This window comes from Mizuhopecten yessoensis, unplaced genomic scaffold (genome assembly GCF_002113885.1).
Source record: "Mizuhopecten yessoensis strain PY_sf001 unplaced genomic scaffold, ASM211388v2 scaffold5409, whole genome shotgun sequence".
In the NCBI taxonomy this organism is placed as follows: domain Eukaryota; kingdom Metazoa; phylum Mollusca; class Bivalvia; order Pectinida; family Pectinidae; genus Mizuhopecten; species Mizuhopecten yessoensis.
In genome coordinates, this window is record NW_018406035.1 from 433823 (window position 1) to 453103 (window position 19281).

Sequence of the window (19281 nt, forward strand, 5' to 3'; positions counted from 1 at the left end):
GTTCTAATATTATACATGTACATTATATCTGCCATCAACTCACCCCAAGAGGGGTGTAAGGTTCTAATATTATACATGTACATTATATCTGCCATCAACTCACCCCAAGAGGGGTGTAAGGTTCTAATATTATACATGTACATTATATCTGCCATCAACTCACCCCAAAAGGGGTGTAAGGTTCTAATATTATACATGTACATTATATCTGCCATCAACTCACCCCAAGAGCGGTGTAAGGTTCTAATATTATACATGTACATTTTATCTGCCATAATTTATAGATAATGTTATTCGACAAGACAAAGTACAGAGTGAGAGATAACAACAATAGCATTGTACAATGTACCTTGTTCAGTATGTCTGACCACTTCCACGCACAAATGGGTCCATTTCCGCCACTGGAAACAATCACAATACAGTACAAATGGTATGTAACAATATTCAATATACATGTAACAAGAAGTATTTGTGGGTGCCTTTTCACTCTGTTTTATGTTAACCAACTACTTCATTAAAATGAACTAAACAGCCAATCAGTATTGGGTAAATTTAAGCCAAGTTACACAATCATATAATGCTGTACTTTTATAATTAGTATCGGCATTTCTGATAAACTTAACCTTAATATAGAGTTACACATCTTATAACAAACCTCAGAGACCACAGAAATTGATTCTGTCTAACCTCAATTCATTACCAAGTCTTTATACTCAGGAGACAGCTCTTTGCTAAGGAAAATAAATAAAGTTTACTTGTGTAATAAGTAAAAGTTTGTATATTTGTACATTTGACTTTACAATTACACAAAATACAGATATATACAGAGATCTATAGTGCTGCAGTCAATGTCTACTGCAGTGGAACAATAATATGTTAACTAGGGTTTAGCAGGGTTATATGTACGGTGCAATGTGATTGTAACTGTGTTTGAAGCTGCAATGGTAGGGTTGTAATGCACTGTTGGTCAATGTAATCATGTGCTATTGTGGTAGCTGCATGGTTGCATGTTGGTGGAGTCAATATAGTTTGGTGGTCCCATACATAGACCATACAAAAGCCAGTTGGTGTATATGGTGACCTTTACAGTGTCAGACACAAGGAGAATTTGGAGTGTTTTCTACAATATTACCTGATTAAGAAGATGTCTGAAGAAGCTAGACAAAATATCGCTCCTTCCTCTGAAGCTGTACAGATGGAAAAAGAAATTGTTATAATCAACGAAACTTGTAGATATTTGTAATATTAATTTGAATGCTTTCATATTGTTTTCTTGTATTATGCAATTTTTACCAACACTAAAAAAACTTAAGAATAGTTCAAAATCAGTACTATAAGCATGCATTTCCTTTCAGACTGATTTCTCACTAAGTTATTGAGTTGTTAATTTAAAGAATGTAAGTGAACACTGACCTTTGAAGTATTTAAAGTAGAAATCTTGCGTTTGTACATTACAGTGACGTTTGGAATATATAGGTTTTCTCAGAAGAGCTACTTCGTTTTGTTTAACACTGGTAAACTGTCTTTAAATTAAAGGAGACAACGTGACTGAACACCCAGGTACTTTGTTAGTGCTTAAATTATAGAACACACTTTTCTACAGCATGTCTTATATGTCTGTGATTTTATTCCTCTTTTTACAGGTGTCCACACAGCATACGTATCGTATGTGATAATGCTTCTTTATACCAGATATATGTACATGTGTCCACATGTCACATAGTTTCTAACTCTTCTATGATGAAGACTAAAGATACAAATTGTGTTTCTTGAAAGTTAATTAAATCTAAGAGGGAAAGAAATTCACTTGATAAGGAAGAAAGCAATCAAAGTCCGAGACATATAAACTGGCAATTATAGTGGCATGCCACGCAGCAAAATAATGCTATTAACTACTGGGATAATGAATATTTCAAAGTGTTGGAGAGGGCTGGACATGCCACAGCGGGCCATTTCTAAATCACGTTTGGGGGGCTCGCTGACTTTACACATCTATGACTGCAAGTATCAAACATGTAGCCAAATTGATTTGTTTGATGGAGACTTGACTGCCAACTTGTACATGTTTTACATCCTATTTTCCATACGCTTCACCAGTCATACATCTGTGATGAATGTGACAGAATGTATTGTACTACATGTAGTCATAGAAATATCACAATAACCTTTCACTGGTTCTGCTTTATAAGCCTATATATATACAGTCTATCGTTACATGTACTAAACTTAAGGAAATGTTTAGAATCGTGATTTTCTATACACGAGAGACGTGTCTAATCGACTCTACACAAAGCTTTTAGGTTGTCTGTGATGATACTTACCTTTAAAGGAGTATACAGGTTTCCAAAGAGCCTCTGTGCTGTCTGGCGATAAAGCTGTTGTCAGACTTCAATAAACAAATAAACACAATCATGCATATAAGTTTAGTACATGAAAAAGTTTATAAGAAAAGATAATCAGCTTTTCATGGTCAAGATAATACTTTAACCAACAAAATGATTCAGTTCGACTTGATGAAGGTATGGTGCTCTAGATCTGCTTGCTGTAAATTAAACATGATTATATATTATCATAATGTTACATAATGTTGATATTGAATATTAATTTGATTTTATTACATTTTTGCCAGGGAAACATCAAATTCTATCACTTAATAAAAGTTATATCTTTCACAGTGTGAATATATCACTTTTGGAACTGTCCAATCACAACTGTACATGTACAGTACCTTCTCAGATAAAGATGAAGCGATGGTTGAATAAGTAGTTTTATATTTCAGTACATCTTTCCTATAGAGCACTAATTTACAAACACAATCTGTACGTACCATTCATGCATGTAAATCTTACCAAATAATAGCAGAAAATGGTCGAACTATGATGACTTGCCCTTTCAAAATGGTGCACAGCCTTGTTGTGAAGTATATGACGCCATTAAAATAAGGGCCAAAGAATAGGCTACTACAACGTATGTCCCCAAATTTTTGAAGTGGCAACATTCTTTGTCATTGTAGGTAATTTAGAAATGTTAAATAGAAAATTTAATTTGATTTGCCCTTGAATACCAGATGTTTCACTCCTATGACAGAATACGGTATAACAAGAAATTTTCGCTGCAGTTTAATGTTAGACTTGAATTCATCAGTACAGCGAACATATATGTAAACAACATAACAAAGTAATTAAAAGTGAAGGGTGAATTAAATATTTTATGAAACTGTATTTTAACGTCGAAGTGCAAAAATTTTAATTTCCAGGTATACAGTATATTGTTATTTTCCCTCTTGCTTTGCACCTTCAATATATATTTGTATTCTACCATTTTTGTGAAATATATATATTATTCAATGCCTGAATTGGAAACCATTAAATATCCTCTTTATATCCTATGTTGAAACAGTTGAACCTGAAAGAAAAACGACAGGTGCCGATCTGAACTTCGTATTCAAGATCAGCATGTGTAGATTGATGGGTCCAGACGTGCCTAATGGAAACTAAAATGCTGATTATTGCCAGTTTGCCGTATTTCTTAAAACAATGTCAAACCAGATGCATATTTTAAGATATGTTATATATAATTTAGTGGACACATGAAAGAAGGACATATTCTGGATATATTGTTATTTATTCTCCGAAAATGTTAATTTTTTAGTTCTGCCTACAGTTCGGTCCAAGTACAGCCTTCGTTAATCGTGGAATATTTCTGCTCCACCTGAACCATTTCAACTGGGATACGTGAATGGGACATTCCAAACTCACCTGAAAATTGCAATAGAGCCATGGTTATTTGCTGCAGCCAGAAACTTTCCGCAGGGTGAAAAACACTGTGCAAATACAGATGTGTGGTATTGTTTTCGTGCTGCTAAACTCCGATCTTGCTAAAATATGAAGAATATTTGCATAGTAAGCATTTTTGCACTGTAAAATCATAATTGTAGATCTGGGGGGTTTACGAAGAAGACATAATCATTAAGATGGAAGTTTTCTTCTGGCCCCAAACACCAGACTTTTCACTGATTCAAGTCATTAAAATTTCTTTCATTAAGCTTTCTGCATATGTCTAGGCCAGACAAAAATCTGTGTGTTTCCTGTGCATGTAACATGTTGGAAATATTAAGGGTGGGTACGTAGATAAATTATATTTTCACAAATATTTTTACATAGTTTATACAGAAGAGTTATCTTGACTTTATAATTAACAATCAATGCTTCTTTGAAAATTGCCTTAAAAAGTTCAGGGTATGCTCCAAAAATTAGGGTAGGTAGGGTCACCGGAAACAACAAATATTTTTATATCACATGAATAAACTACCAAATGAAGTTCGGTTTTGACCAAAACCTGAAAAATCAACATGCATGGCTGCTCTGGGGTATATATGTGACACATCCACTTCCATGGAAATCCTATTTAAAGGCCAGAATGTGCTTTCATTTGTAAAGACCATCTCAGAAAGTCAAGAGTTCCCAAATGCAACCTATTCTGGAGCACAAATACAAGAGATGGAATTGTAGCAGTGTTGCAAATTCTGCTATCCAAGTCCTTATATACCAAGATGAGGTCTGTGCTCTTCTTCTTCTTCCCATTAAGATTCAAATTCCCGATGTTGAATCTGTAATTCTCTTGCTTTATCTTGTTTAAATTAATTGCTTTCCTTATTAGATACAGTTGTGGTATCGCACAATGCAACACAATGTGTGTTGTGTGACCATGTGCACATGATTATAGTGTGGAACATCTGTGTGATACAATGTAGTTATCATGGAGTTGTACAAGAGTTGTACAATGTACGAGTAGTTATCATGGAGTTGTGCGGTATAATGGTTGATATATATTTAAGGATTAAAATGGCCTGTGAGTGAATAAGATTTAGTATTTGAAATTATATCTCTTCTATTTTAAGTATGTTGCCAACTTGCCGTATTTCAACCAGATTTACTTTCATCTCATCAAATCATATAAAAATAAGGGTATTACTATAAATTTGTTAACAACTTTACTGTACAGTGTAGCCGTTCAGTAAGTTACTGACAGCGACTCTCGAGTCTACAGCCTAAAGATTTGAGCACAGGGTACTAGCCTCGTCTTTCAATACACCCATAATATTATCTTGATTGAATATTATGGTATATATATATATACTGACAGACGGGGCTAGTACCTGTGATTTGAGGGCCGCTGTCCTGTTGACTGGTGGTTGAGTATCCAAGGATGATGCTCGATAAAATGGTGATGACAACTATAGTTACCTCTTTCATATTTAGTTCTGCTTCAATGGCCCTTTGAATGTTATATTAAACTTATCTCTTGGTGGTAAACAACATATATCTTAACTTTTGATTTCCCGCAAAAGATTGATTTCCGGTGGACAGTGAGAATATAAAAATGGAAATGGAGGTTGGACCGGAATATTTTTGTTTTACCGGAAATAGCAAGTGCTTCCCAGGATTCCCGTTGCCACCGCCGCCATCTTCTCAAGCTCGGAAGACAACGACGCCTGTCATTGTTCAGTCGGTTTACCTGTCCCCCTGAACAAAGGCTTTGTTTATTTGTGATTATCAAGGGGGTCAGCGTTTTCAAAGAATTCCATTGACTTTGATTTGAGTGTATTTCTACCTCCATTTACCATGAGCCAAGCTACAGGTAAAAAGAAGGGAGGTGGGTTTTTGTCCAGGGCAGCGAAAGCCAAAGATAAAGTGACGCTTGAACCGATCACGGAAGACGAATTACTAAAGAAAAAAGACATTTCACCCGACGAAGTTTTACGTTTACAAAAAATATCAGAAAGTGAGTTGTTGGCATTATACACTATTGAACTTTCTGTATATAGAAAATATAAATGTACTAGTCCGAGGTGTAGAAACGTCAAAACCGAAAATAGGTCATCTAATGATCTATTTTGCGTGATAACTTGTCGACGGCAGAGGGTGAGGACTGTGTGTCAAATATATGAATAGGAGTATCGACACTTGTTCACAAAGTCAGTCGGGAACTCAGTGTTCAAATATGCAATGACAGATGCATTAGTTAGTTCTGTTGTAAATGACCCTTTTATGTGCCAAGTTTCAGTGACCGTCCAGTAAAAGCACTACGTCTATATATATATGCACGTTANCGTTTTTATATATTTTTTCCATAAAATCATAAAATACTTTTTCACATGAGTTTTAAAATTGCTTTTCTTTGAAATTTGCTTTATATTGCCAGGAAGCATATTCCAGTCCTTCACAACATTATGATAAAAATTTGGAGCTTCTTCTCCTTTGATAGCAGGAATATAAAAATTGCCTTCCATGGCATGGCTTAAAAGTGAATTTATAAAATTGGCAATTCTGACTCAAGTTTGATGTCCTACAATGTATATATGATCAAATTAGTGTAACGTGTGCTAGTATATACACATGAAAAACGTTTTTATGATTGGCTCTACTAAAATGTGGAAAATAACCCTTTATCAACACGAAATATGTTATAGACCCTATACCACCTTATGTGGGTATATTTCGTTGGGCGCCAAATGTAACGGGAGAGGAAAAATGTACGACCAGACCGGGATTCGAACCCAGGACCTTCCGAACTCTTGAGCTATCTGGTCGCCGACGATCGACCCAGTTAAGTTCCGCTACATATGTTTCAGCAGTGAAGCGTGGCATTGTTGTCTTGGGAGAACTGCAGACAACAAATTAAAACTTGAAAACGAAATAACACTGTATGAGGATGAACCACTGGTTAAAAATGACTTAAAGGGGCATCACGGTGAAGTAAAAAAAAATTGTGTCTTTTTTTCAAATACTACATAAACATATCAAGTGAGACTCCTTATGGAAAATAACGATCGGATTTGGCTGAAATAGATTCATAAAAAGGATTAAATCTGAGATAATCATCGGTATTTCTACCTGTCTGACCAACGTTTTGTTTTGGGATATCCCTCTACTAGCGCATGTGCATAGCACAACATTTCTTTGTAAACAAAATGACTGGCCGTGTAAAGTAAGCAAAAGAAAAGTGTTGTACCGTGTCAGCTACGAAGCGAAAAGTTGCCAAATAGTCAAAAGATAGCGCAAGGGGGACGTTACAGAATCATTATTGCAGGTGGGAAGTATTCAAAGGAGAAAATAACTGCCCTAGCATTTAGTACGGTGCATGTATTCTTCCGGATAGCCGGTTGAGCTGTAATGGAATCGACAGAAATGCTAGCGCTGTTGATGTTATGAATAAATATCAAAAACTATTAACCTTGCTAGTATCATTGTGTAAGTTTGAACACGGATGAACTTAGTTTAATATGTTAATGGGCATGTATCAGAGAGAGTTTACTTTGTGTTTTTATAATTATACAGTGGTTTATGCGAAAGGAAGGGATAAGTGACTGGTTAGTTTGATTTTGCCATGAGGCCCTCCAAGGGATAACTGTTGTGATGGCCACGGCGTATTCTGTTCTCTGATCCTCTGCCGGTACTCGGGGTCAAATGAGATACGTGCGCTATTAGATTTACATAATTTATAATATTACCGGGATCAGTAAAATAGTATGATTTAATTGTACTGCTGAATTAAACATTTTTTTTTGTTTTGACATGTAAGATTTAAATTAGTACTAATATGAAAACCCGGCCTCCTCTGGCACGACAACGCAATATATATAAAAAAAATTGCTCTTCGTCAAAAAGCTACGTTCTCGCAGCTAGATTAAAAATGTCAAAATGACGGACCAGGATGAATAACTGAGGAAGGAGAACCAACCTACTTCTAATAAATAGGATCGCATAACATTTTTTTTTTAAATCGTAATTTTTCAACAGTTCATGTTTTCATATGATGTTGGCTTGGAATGTATGATCATGTAACAACCTTTTCTCTATAAAGAATACATTTTCGACTTCAGATAGAATCGGAATACGTATTGAAAACAGGGGAAAAAATATTTGATTACGTTGTAAAAATGGCACATGCTGCCGATAACTACGGCTTCTGTTTCGGACAAAAGGAACTTATTAAAGAAAAGTTGTCTCAACATAAAAAGGTCCATTTACAAGTATGCTTTAAACTCTGTAAAGTATGAAAAAATATAATTATCGAGTATCTCAACACGTTCCTTATTGACACATATTCTACATGTACACGTAGTGGTTTTGCCACACAGTTTATTGTGTGTGATGGCTAATATGACTTACTAAGTGTTAGCGTATGGAGACAGTGAAAGTGGGAAAGAGAGTATACATATATTTATATGCATGGTCTAAAAGAAAATTGGTCAAAGACATTGAGTTGTATAATGTAATAAATAAATTCCCAAATGTTTCCTTTTTTATTCGCGTGTAGTTTGTCATTGCATATATATGCACTGTATGTAAACATTTGAATAGGGATATTCGTCTCGTGAATATTCCTTTTTACAGAAAGGGTTGTCCCATTGTTGAGGGAAGGTTTTTAGCCCCGTACCACCTGTACCGGTCACATTCCGGTACTAAATTCAATATATATTTATATATATCTACTTTATGTTTATGTCTTTTATCATTGTTGACATTTAATAGTAAATGTATGACGGGAGAAGGCTGTGATAAATTGTAAAAACTTGTGCCCCATCCCTTGTTTAATTTTATTGGCAACAAATTTATGTTTAAAGCTAAATAATTTATAAGTTTAAATTCTGAATATTGGCAAGTGTGCAATTAACTTCTGATAATGAATAATTACTGTTCAATAAGTTTGAATACAGACTTAGAAATCATATTACTTGGTTTCATAGTGCGGTAAGAAGTTGCAGTTTCCTAACGGCCCCTCTCTGGGGGCCCCTTTGGAAACCATTTCATCTCGCTCACACCACTTGTGTTTACTGCCGAGTCAGGTGACGTTATCGGCGCTATTTTTAGCAGGGCTTTCCCGAACAATTCAAATGGTCAAACTGGACATTTGGAACGGACTGTGAATATTGGGATAGCGAGGTAACATAGGTGGAAGTGCATACAATACATACATTCATTAAAAAAAATATGGCTCTTCACGTGATGTCCCTTTAATTATTTCCTGAACGGCACATTTAAATTTTGTCAAAGAGGATATCGCATCCGACAAAATGAACTCTGTTAAATTTTACGAAATGAAATTGTGACCATTCAAAATCTCTGCTGGCATACTATAGACAATCAGAAATCTATTGCGAATGATCTTTAACAGAAATAGTTAAACAGAATTGGAATTTTCTCTGTCCTTGCATCAAGATTTACTAGAGTCAGGATCTTTTTTTTTTGCATGTCAATCAGTACTGAATTCGAACAAGATTTTAAAATAATCTTACTCAATAAAAAAGAAAGAGCGTACTATTGAATTAAAGAAACTGATGATCTTTAACATATTAGAATTGCAAAATTCCCAAAAGGTAGATTTTTTATCAAAATAAATTTATATAATTTCCTCAGAAAAAGTTTTTAAATGTACTGATATAAAATTGGAACTGTGGTACATTTAACTTCACAAACATAAAACTTAAACAAAATATATTTCATTTTCCTAGCTGAATAGAGTTATATGTAAATATATGTTTACAATATGTATGAAAAATTTACATGTTGTTATCAGTGTTGTATTAAGTTACATAAATATCTATAGAAACACTGGTTTGTCCAGAAGAAAAATATTCCCTCAACAATTTTTCGCAATCATCAGCTTTAAGAACACCCATTGCATTAATATATATATTTATGTCAAAACAGTATTAGGCTATTTCTGCTTTATTATTGATGACATATTCCTTTGTAATAATGGTTAATACAAAAACATGTACATGCTCTAGTACTTATAACCATGCTAATATATGTTACTGATTTTCATGATTATGTTAGTGTAGTAGGACAGGGAATAGGGGTGTGTATCGTGAGCGATGCTGTGTTACGATATGTATCACGATACTTGGGTCGCGATACGATAAGTAGGAGGATATCTGGAAGATATACCATAGTCCATGTGTATTTAGCAGTTATTTGAAAACTTTTATCACGCAAGTATAATAGGTACAATATAAAATAACATTAAATACCAAAATTATACTATGAAGACATTCAGTTCTTGTATAACTACACTTTTATCATAAATTTCAACAACTGAAAACAGACGAAGATCGTTGGCAATATTTTACCGATAGCGGTCTTAGATTGATTTGAACGGAAACTGTCACATTTCTTCACATATTCTCCAACATAGAAGTAAGACTGACTAGTTTTGACATATCCTTTTTTAATGTTATAGAAGTTTTTCTTCTAACTAGCACTTGAAGATTGAAGTATTGATGCTTCATATGCGTGCGCACGTTCATGGTATTTCACGCATATTTCAGTTTTCTCCGACATATATTGCAATAAAAGAACAAAGTGTGGTCTCAAATACATCATTTTTGGATTTAGCAGATTTGAAAGTAAACCATTGCGAAATAAGCAACTTGAAATGTGCCGACACCTTGCTGTTTTTCTTGTCATATTTTCCGTTAGTCATTTTGGTTTGTTGACCGCTAAAACTATTTTTTCTTTGAAGTGTTCCAACACGGGAGAGTACAAAATTTAAAGTATTGTAGGTCTCATGATACAGTCTTGATGCATCGTATCGCGATCCAATACATCGATGCATGAGTGAATGGTTACACCCATATCGAGGAATAGTGATAAAGACTGTGCTGTCGCGGAGGCTCGAACCCGCGATCCTTGGCTCTTCAGCCTGATGCTCTACCGCTGATCTAAAGGGAAATTCCATACAGCTGACGCTGTAAGGCAACCTAATAAATCCACATCTTTTAAACTATAGTAATATTCCCCCTTTTTTTCAAACACCAACCCAGGTTCTTTGACCCCAGCCAAGGGTTCTGCTACCTTGAATGGGGAGGGTCAATGGCACCAGTTTGTAGTAGGAAGCTGAATAGTGATAAAGATAGTACAGCTGAGGCTCAAACCTGCAACCCTAACTGGTTCTCCATACCGATGCTCTACCGCTGAGCTAAAGGGAAATTCCCTTCATCTGACGCTTGTAAGGCAACCTAATCCATGCACATCTTTTACATTAGCATTGATTGTGATAAGCAAACACACAGAATATTTTTGCATGGTATGTCAACAGTTTGTACTATATATGGACATAGAATTGTTGTACACTGACTGTAACAATCAATATATATCTGGTGCTAATTATAATGACCTTATCTATTAGTGAAGGTGTATACATGTATTTACCAGTGTAACACTGTATACCTGTGATGCAGATCTCCATATTATGATATAATGTATCTATTATATAGATCTATGAATTTGTTTGGGGCTCAATATCCTCACAACAGCCAATTAAGGTGATGTATAGCTCTGAAATAAAAACCTGGTTCAATAGAGGTCATTGTACAGTACAGCAGCTGTTATTTTTTTATGATTTTGCTTGTGTCCTAAATAGTCTGTTTTATTAATACGCTTTTATAACACTATAAACCATTGTTAAACTATTAAATCCTTCGGTTGTTATTGAGGAACATTGTATAAGTTGCATGCAGGAGCTTCAGGTTCATCCTTGAAATCCAATTGTTCTTTTCTTAATACACATAAATTTTCTCTGCACCCCTAGAAAATGTCAAGACAAAATTGAAGGTCGAGAACTTGCATGGCATCATAATTGTAAAATCAACAGGCTTTGTAGTTGGATGAAGCTGCTATGTAATGTTCAAAGGACAGGTATACCTGGTATATATATAAGCATAGCTATAGGTTTTTATATTTGAAACTAATCAAAATGACTTTAATTACCACAAATATTCCATTTTATTATGGCCTATTCCTGAGGTGCTGTGAAGATATGTATATATCAGGAGCAGAACCCTTGGACTTTGAGATAAGTAGGCTTCGTCTAGACGAATAATACACATTACAAGAAAGAACAGAAATCCAATCATTCTGTACATTATGGTTTAGAATTTCAATTTATTGTATATCTGTTCTGTTGTAGAATACCTGTGCTCACCAGATGCTAACATCTATGGCATTGACTTCACACGCTTCAAACTTCGTGACATGGAGTCAGGAGCAGTGCTGTTTGAAGTGGCGAAGCCTCCCCCAACAGGTTTGTAAAATACAATGTAACTATAATTCATAGCCATGTACACAGATCTTGAATTTGGGAAAGCTTTGAATTTTGCTTTGGGCCTTGAAGACTGATCTCTGTTGCCTTTTTAATAGACCCTGAATTTTGCCATTCTGTGATTCATATGATTGTCCAGAGCCATATCTATTTAACACATTAAAATAACATAACTATGTTTGAAACAAACAGATTTTCAAACATTAAACAAATGTGAAGTTTATAATTAGTGACTGCAGTGAGCAGGCAACTCCCCCTGACTTGTAAGAAGTCTCGGAGAGTTTCGAGTGAGATCAATTAGCAAGATCGAAGGTGTTATGGTAGGGGTTGTCCGCTGAGCTCCCACCATGTGGAAAAGCATGTCAACTAACAATGGACCTTAGTCCTTATATTTAAATTGTTGGCAAAAATCAAAGGGGACAATATCAAGGACAATTGTGCCTTGTGTCATAATCATAAGATCATCAATAAAAAGAAAATGGGCAAGTCGGCCACCAGGACAGACTTTTAGTCCATCTTGAAAAGTTAACTTAGGGTCTTGAAAAAGCATTGAAAAGACATTGAATTTGATGCAACACAATTTGGTTCTGTATGAACCTATAAATGTTAACAGACTTCATCGAATTTGTCATGTACAGTCGGTACCAGTATTTGTATTGACTACAAACTTAAATGCCAAGTGAATTAGCAGTTTCATACTTAATATAATACTATAGTATGGATAATCATCATGACAACATAGCATAAGGGTAGTATATTATGAACCTGTGATATTTCAGTATTATGCAAGTGTCAGGTTTATCAAAACAATCATGGTTTATACCATCCTCGATATCCAGGGGAAACGCTTACTTTTGCTCTCTACACCCCTGGAATATGTCATGGCAAAATTGAAGGCACGAAGATATCTGTTTGGTCTCGGGTAAAAAAACTGACCAATTGCTAGGCTGATACCCGTCCTTTGAAGATTACAAAAGAGAGACGCCCGACTTCAAAGCCTGTCGACTTTTACCATTAGGTGACCGCGAGATTCTTTTGATGTACATCAAAGGATCGAACTAGTCTCATCAGCAAGGTGGCGCACATCAAGCCTTCAATTTTGCCATGACATATCCCAGGGGTGTAGAGAGTGAACGTGAGCGTAACTCCTGGAAATCGAGGATGGGTTTATACAGAGACAGCTGTGTTAAATTTGTAAAAGCTTTGATAAAGGTAAATGTTTGTGACAATGCTTTGATATTGAAGTTTCCTCTAATCTTTGGTTGGCCATTGTACTTGAATAAATATATGGTTTTGTTGTCTGATCAGATGATGATGAGGACATGGATCCAGAGGAAATTGACCCTAATGCAGGAAGATTTGTACGGTATCAGTTCACACCACAGTTCCTTAAATTGAAAACCGTCGGTGCTACGTATGTATAATTGTGTACTTTTTGATATAATAAAAGAGTAGATGTAAGTAATCAATCTTCATGCATTCATAACTCCAAAGTTTTTTTTGTCCAGTTCAAGATAGAGTAATTATTGATAATACAGAAATTGATGTAGTAAAATCGCAAGTGCATATTTTATCTGGCACAGGTAATATATTTTAATCAACAGATCTAGTTAGAATGTCAAATTGATGTATTGCCATAATTGAAAATATAATTCATGTTCATTAAGTTTGTTTACTTTCTCCGATTTGAATGGAATTTTAGCTTTAGTTTTTACAGTCGGGTAACTTTTATGATCCTTTTTGTATGTATTTATTTTAGAGTGGAGTTTGTAGTTGGAGATAAACCTGTGAACAAGTTCCGTATGATTGAGAGACATTACTTCAAAGAAAGGATGTTGAAAAGCTTTGACTTCGAGTTTGGCTTCTGTATCCCTCAGAGTAGAAATACAGTGGAACATATATATGAATTTCCGTATCTTTCTCCAGATGAAAGTAAGTACATGTATTCTCATGGATTAGTGATCTGCAATAATTTAACCAGTTATTTTACTGGACTGTATTTAATCGTTGATTGGTACTAATTGTAGGTGATGATTTGCCTTCACTTCATGATCAAATGATTGTTTGGTCACATTTAGCAAACGGGTAGATGATGTTCACAAAGATAATCAATACAGAAGTTTGAAGTAGGATTCCCCCATTGTGTAAAACTAGACCACTTAATCATCATAAGTATTTTGACCAAAAAAATCACAGGAATATTTTTTATACATGTAGTGTTTTAATAGTTTTAAGGGTTTTGTTTTCGCACAAGACCATAAATAGTCAATAGTTCTAACAAACTTAATTTACATACTTCCAGTAATTTATTCGATTTATATATTGCATTCTCTATTTTGAAAACAAAAGTAAAATTTCTATGAAACATCAGGATGAACTGTAATTGTTCCAGTACAAGCTCCCATCCTATCATGAGTGTACCTAAATTAAGAACTTTCACATATGTAATTGCAAACTGGGGAGATTCTATAAGTGCCATTCAGGAAACAAATGTGCTAAAGTAAATGTATTATGGTCGTTAGTTGTCCACAATATACTCCTGTCTATTAGAGAACTGTAGGTTTGTTAGCAAAATTAACATATTTGATCTTTGATTGTTAACAGTTGAAGAGATGATCGAGCACCCATTTGACACCAGATCCGACAGTTTCTACTTCGTAGATGATAAACTGATCATGCACAACAAAGCAGACTACGCATACAATGGCGGAACGTAACGCCACCTTCCTTTTGACCAGCTGGACTGGACACATCATTTATAAGGGCTCACTGCCTGACACATTTCATACCAGCAAACATGTGCAAACAGAGACGTACGCCCACTGTGTAAATATCTTCACAGAGAATGTGTGTAGCAGAGAAGACATACAAGACAGCTGTCTAAACTCAAGATTTTTGGCAGAAATAGGAACTTGGAGACACTTTATCCTAAAAATAATATAAACTTGTTCATCAGTGTGTGAATCAATCAACTACAACTGGAATGCATCTTGCTCTACAAGCAGTAGAAATATACACTTTTATGTTTAAATTTATAGATAAGTTTGAAATAATTGAATTACCTACTAATTTGACTTAAAATTCATTTAATAATTTACATAAAATACTAGCATTTAAAACATTTTAATGTAATCTATCCTGTTGATAATCTCCCTCTGCTTGCTTTTGGCATGCAATTGATTAGAATAATTTCATTTTGTTGATTTACTTAGATCCACAAGTTTTACAGCTGTGAAGATACTACTGTATTTATCCTGCAATAAGCCCAGGGGGACGACACCAAATCTCTGAATGAAAGTAGAGAGTGTTGTGCTAATGACCAGACATGGGCTTATTGTTGCCAAATAAATAAGATACATTTGTTGGATACAGCTAATATATATGATGAGTTAAGCAACTGAATACCTGTAAGTTACCTGGTTGATTATTGCCTCCTGCTTGTTGACAGGTAGAAGCTACACATCTGAGCTCTGTAGTTTTGGTTCACTAAAAGGCCACTTAGCAGCCAAGCAACTTGTGAAAATCAGCAATGAAATCCAGTTATAAAGATTACACTGTTTTATTGTGTTTTACACATAACATTTTATTTACTTTTTATCCAGACAGTTTCATTTCAATTGCTTTTTAAAGAATTGAGATAGAAGAGTACTGCATGTTGGTAAACTGGTGTTGTAATAGTGATAATATACATTGTAATGAATGGCTGCTCCACACGTACAGGGTACCCTAACATTATACCTCTCATATACCTCAGCATCACTTCATATAGCACTGTAACAAAGCAAGTTTAGTTCAAGCTTCCTTATCTAGCAGTTTTACTATTGATTTCACGAAAAGGTAAAAAGCCAAATTATCTTGTATCATTTCCGCTTTTTATCAGAAGAATTGTTATCCTTTTAAATCAGAAAAAGTAATGAAAAATGAGAAAGAGGTCCCTTTCATTTTACAATTTCAAGGAAATGCTTAAATGATGAATAAAACTCTATGTAATAGAATGAATATTTAGCATTAAATATTAACAGAAATTAAATATTTTTTACTTTTCTAAAAAGTAGGTAGAACGTTTCAAGGTCTTTTTACAATATTGAAGAATGATTTCCTTGAACTGCTACTTAAATAGCACATCCACCTGATGGTTCTGTCCTGTTATTACTGTATAAAGTGGCATGATTTATCTTGCTTGCTAAGAAATGCATTAATTACAAATAGGGAGTTTCTGTGAATCCCAGGGAATTACTTGTCATTTCTTAATACACATTACAAACACATTTCATGTGAAGTCATGCGATTACACACAGGATTAAATGAAAATATGTAATTTTCCTTGTAAATATAACTTTATTGTACATTTTATTATGTTACCATCAAGAATCAATAAACATATAAAGTTAAGGGTTGCTATGATAGTTAGTCTTTTAAATAATTAACATATTATGTATTGTTTAAAAATACTGTTTTTTTTGGTAAAACCATTTTTTGTGTGTTGGCCGTTTTGTTTGCATTTAGGTTTCATATATTGGGAAACCTAAAATCAACAAACCTAACACCTGGATAATAATGCTTAAAAGACTTGTACTGGTGGCATATTTGCATTATAACAAAAATAATTTTTAGGTAAAGAATAAATAAAGATAGTTTAAAAAAAAAATGTTAATAATTACAAGTTAAATTAAAGCCTTTTTTTTATAGAGTGCAAGATATGTTCATGTTTTCTGGAGCAAGGGAAGCATGGATGGAAATATATTGATTATATTCTCTTGAATTGAATCTTGAGCCTAAATGCTAGCTATACGCACAGATTTTGATATGAAGCAATCACAGAGCATTTTAATACGTCCTGATGCTACATTTCCTGTTAATGGAATTGAGCAGCATAACCAGTCTGAGGGATGATGGTGGTTCAGCTATGTAGCTATCAGTATTGGGTCCCAACTTTGTTGTTCTTTTAAAATTTTCTTTTAATGGTGATATTTATAGAAATTGCAAAATTTCATCAATTATTTTAAAATAGTGAACTGGTGCCTAAGTCATTGAAAACCATCGTTTTAAGCTAAGTATTTTTTTCATGTTGGACTAAATGCATTATGATAATTTCATATTTGACCAAATGACATTTGTACGTACATGTAGACATTTTTGAAATCATAGAAACAAAAATACACTCAAAAAAACTAACTTTTAAAAATTGTTTTAGTCAATTGCTTATTTCAAATTTGATTTAATAGCAAAACAATAACATCAGAATCGATATTGATAGAGGATAGTATCCCTAATTTTCATTTTTGTGATATGAAACATTCCAAGAAACCATACACATTCTAATGACATGGGAATGGTTATTTTGTACGTGATAGGAAGAACATTTTGAATTTAATCAATTGAATTGATTTGCTAACTATCAAATGTTGTATATTTTTGTTTTATGTCCTAATATCTATTTGTATATATACCGGAATTAAATTGAAATGTTATATCCTGTAAGTAAATTGTACTAAAACATATCTCAATCTACATTGTATGTACAGGGACTGTTAATGTTGAGCTTGTATTTATATCACGTATAGGTTATGTAACACTGTTTGAGGTGGTACATGTTTGCTTACCAAATGTGAATACTTGTATTTGATACCAACTCACCCATTTTGAGACTGAAGATTCATGGCAACAACAGCATATTCAAGTGACTTTGAGACATTGTATTTTGACTGAATTTTTGAGAGGAAAAAAATGATATGCAGACTTGCAGCTGTTAGATTCTGTTATCCCTGCTTGAAATCTACTGAGTTCTGATCAGTTATATTACCACATCCTGGTTTTTAAGTATTTCATTGTTTGTAAATGAAACATTGAATCGAAGCATAAAAAATGCTTTGGAAAACAGTTTCCTTTTCTTGTACATGTATTAGCTTCTGTTATATTATTCATCAGGAGGAATATAAACTAGGCCCTAAAATGTGTTGCGCTAAATATACTGAAGTAACAAACATGTTAGCCATTAGGTTTTTAACTGGATGTAATTTTTTAAATCATTCTTTTTAGTATTATTACAAATCTCTTGTTTGTTGAATTGTTTATTGAACACCAATTTTCCCTATATTGTAAAGCTGAAGGACGATTCGAAATATCAATTTCTCAGTAATAGTCATCTCTGAGATATTCACAGAATGATTCTTTTAAAAATATGTCATGGTTTTAATGTGTGAAAAGTGCATACACTGTACATGCATCAGGTAAAAACTGGATTCATTCTAATTTGAACAATTTCATGTGAGTTTGATGTCTTTAATTTGCCAAATTGCATATTGCATCCAGCAGATGTTGATGGCACATGAAAAATATTCTTTAATAGAATAAGATTTTTGATGCCAAATACATGTAGAAAAAAGCTTGTTTTTGTTGTCCTTTTAAAGCCAAAATACTGATGAAAGTTATGATAACTGGTTGGAACTCACAAGTATGTTTTATGATTTAGACAGTTTGTATATGTGATCTAAATTGTTTTGGTATTTTTTGGTTTGACTACTTAATTTCACCGAGAGTAAGTCTACACATCAAGCCTATATTTCAAGGATACCTGAGGAGGGTGAGGGGCAGGGTCGCACTTTATCATCATTGATTATATATAGGTGAAGGGGTTCAGATTAGTGTAAACATTTGTATATAGTGCCTCCCTGCCCCGTCCTGCCCTGCCCTTAACCCACCAGCCAGCTGTATAGAATAGCCCTCACTTAAGACTGGACTAAATAATGTCTAGCATGGTGTATTCTCAGAACTATGGTGTTAACCCTTTTACCCTTATGTAACTTGAGTAGACTCTACCATGCATTGATGTGGATGTGTCTATTATGGTCTATAGTGGTGAAAGGGTTAAGTTATAAGACATGTGTGTTCTATGACAGGAAGTTTATATGACAGGTACATGTGATAACAGCACTTGACTTCTATGATGCATATCAAATCACGTTAAATCATTGTGTATTATACCTGCTGTGCTATTCCAATGAAATGCTCAAATTTCTACCCCTACATTCAATGAGTTTTGTACATATTTGTCAGTGTTGTGTCCAAGTTGTATCATTTTGTACTTTTCATGTGCACCAGTATGATTAACTTACACCTATTATTTATTTATTTTTTAACATTTTGAAACAAATATATCTCCCCATAGAGACG

The 19281-nt window shown here is 34.1% G+C and overlaps 2 protein-coding genes across 2 annotated transcripts in view; one reads left to right on the plus strand and one right to left on the minus strand.

The window, feature by feature from the left end:
* LOC110450651 (THO complex subunit 6 homolog) overlaps positions 1-5390 on the minus strand; it is a 14358-nt gene extending 8968 nt beyond the window's left edge. Inside the window, exons 1-5 of the mRNA XM_021498277.1 lie at positions 5247-5390; positions 3759-3877; positions 2322-2386; positions 1133-1187; positions 350-401 (exon numbers count right to left, since the gene is read on the minus strand). Coding sequence (XP_021353952.1) covers positions 350-401; positions 1133-1187; positions 2322-2386; positions 3759-3877; positions 5247-5255 — 300 coding nt within the window. The 5' untranslated portion in view covers positions 5256-5390. The remainder of the gene's footprint in view (positions 1-349; positions 402-1132; positions 1188-2321; positions 2387-3758; positions 3878-5246) is intronic.
* Positions 5391-5437: 47 nt separating this feature from the next.
* Positions 5438-17059, plus strand: LOC110450652 (protein unc-119 homolog B-like). The gene is made up of 5 exons (XM_021498278.1): positions 5438-5784; positions 11977-12090; positions 13417-13522; positions 13868-14040; positions 14713-17059. Exons 1-5 carry the CDS (start codon positions 5625-5627, stop codon positions 14823-14825), a joined length of 666 nt encoding a protein of 221 aa, XP_021353953.1. The 5' UTR covers positions 5438-5624; the 3' UTR covers positions 14826-17059.
* Positions 17060-19281: the final 2222 nt, after the last annotated feature.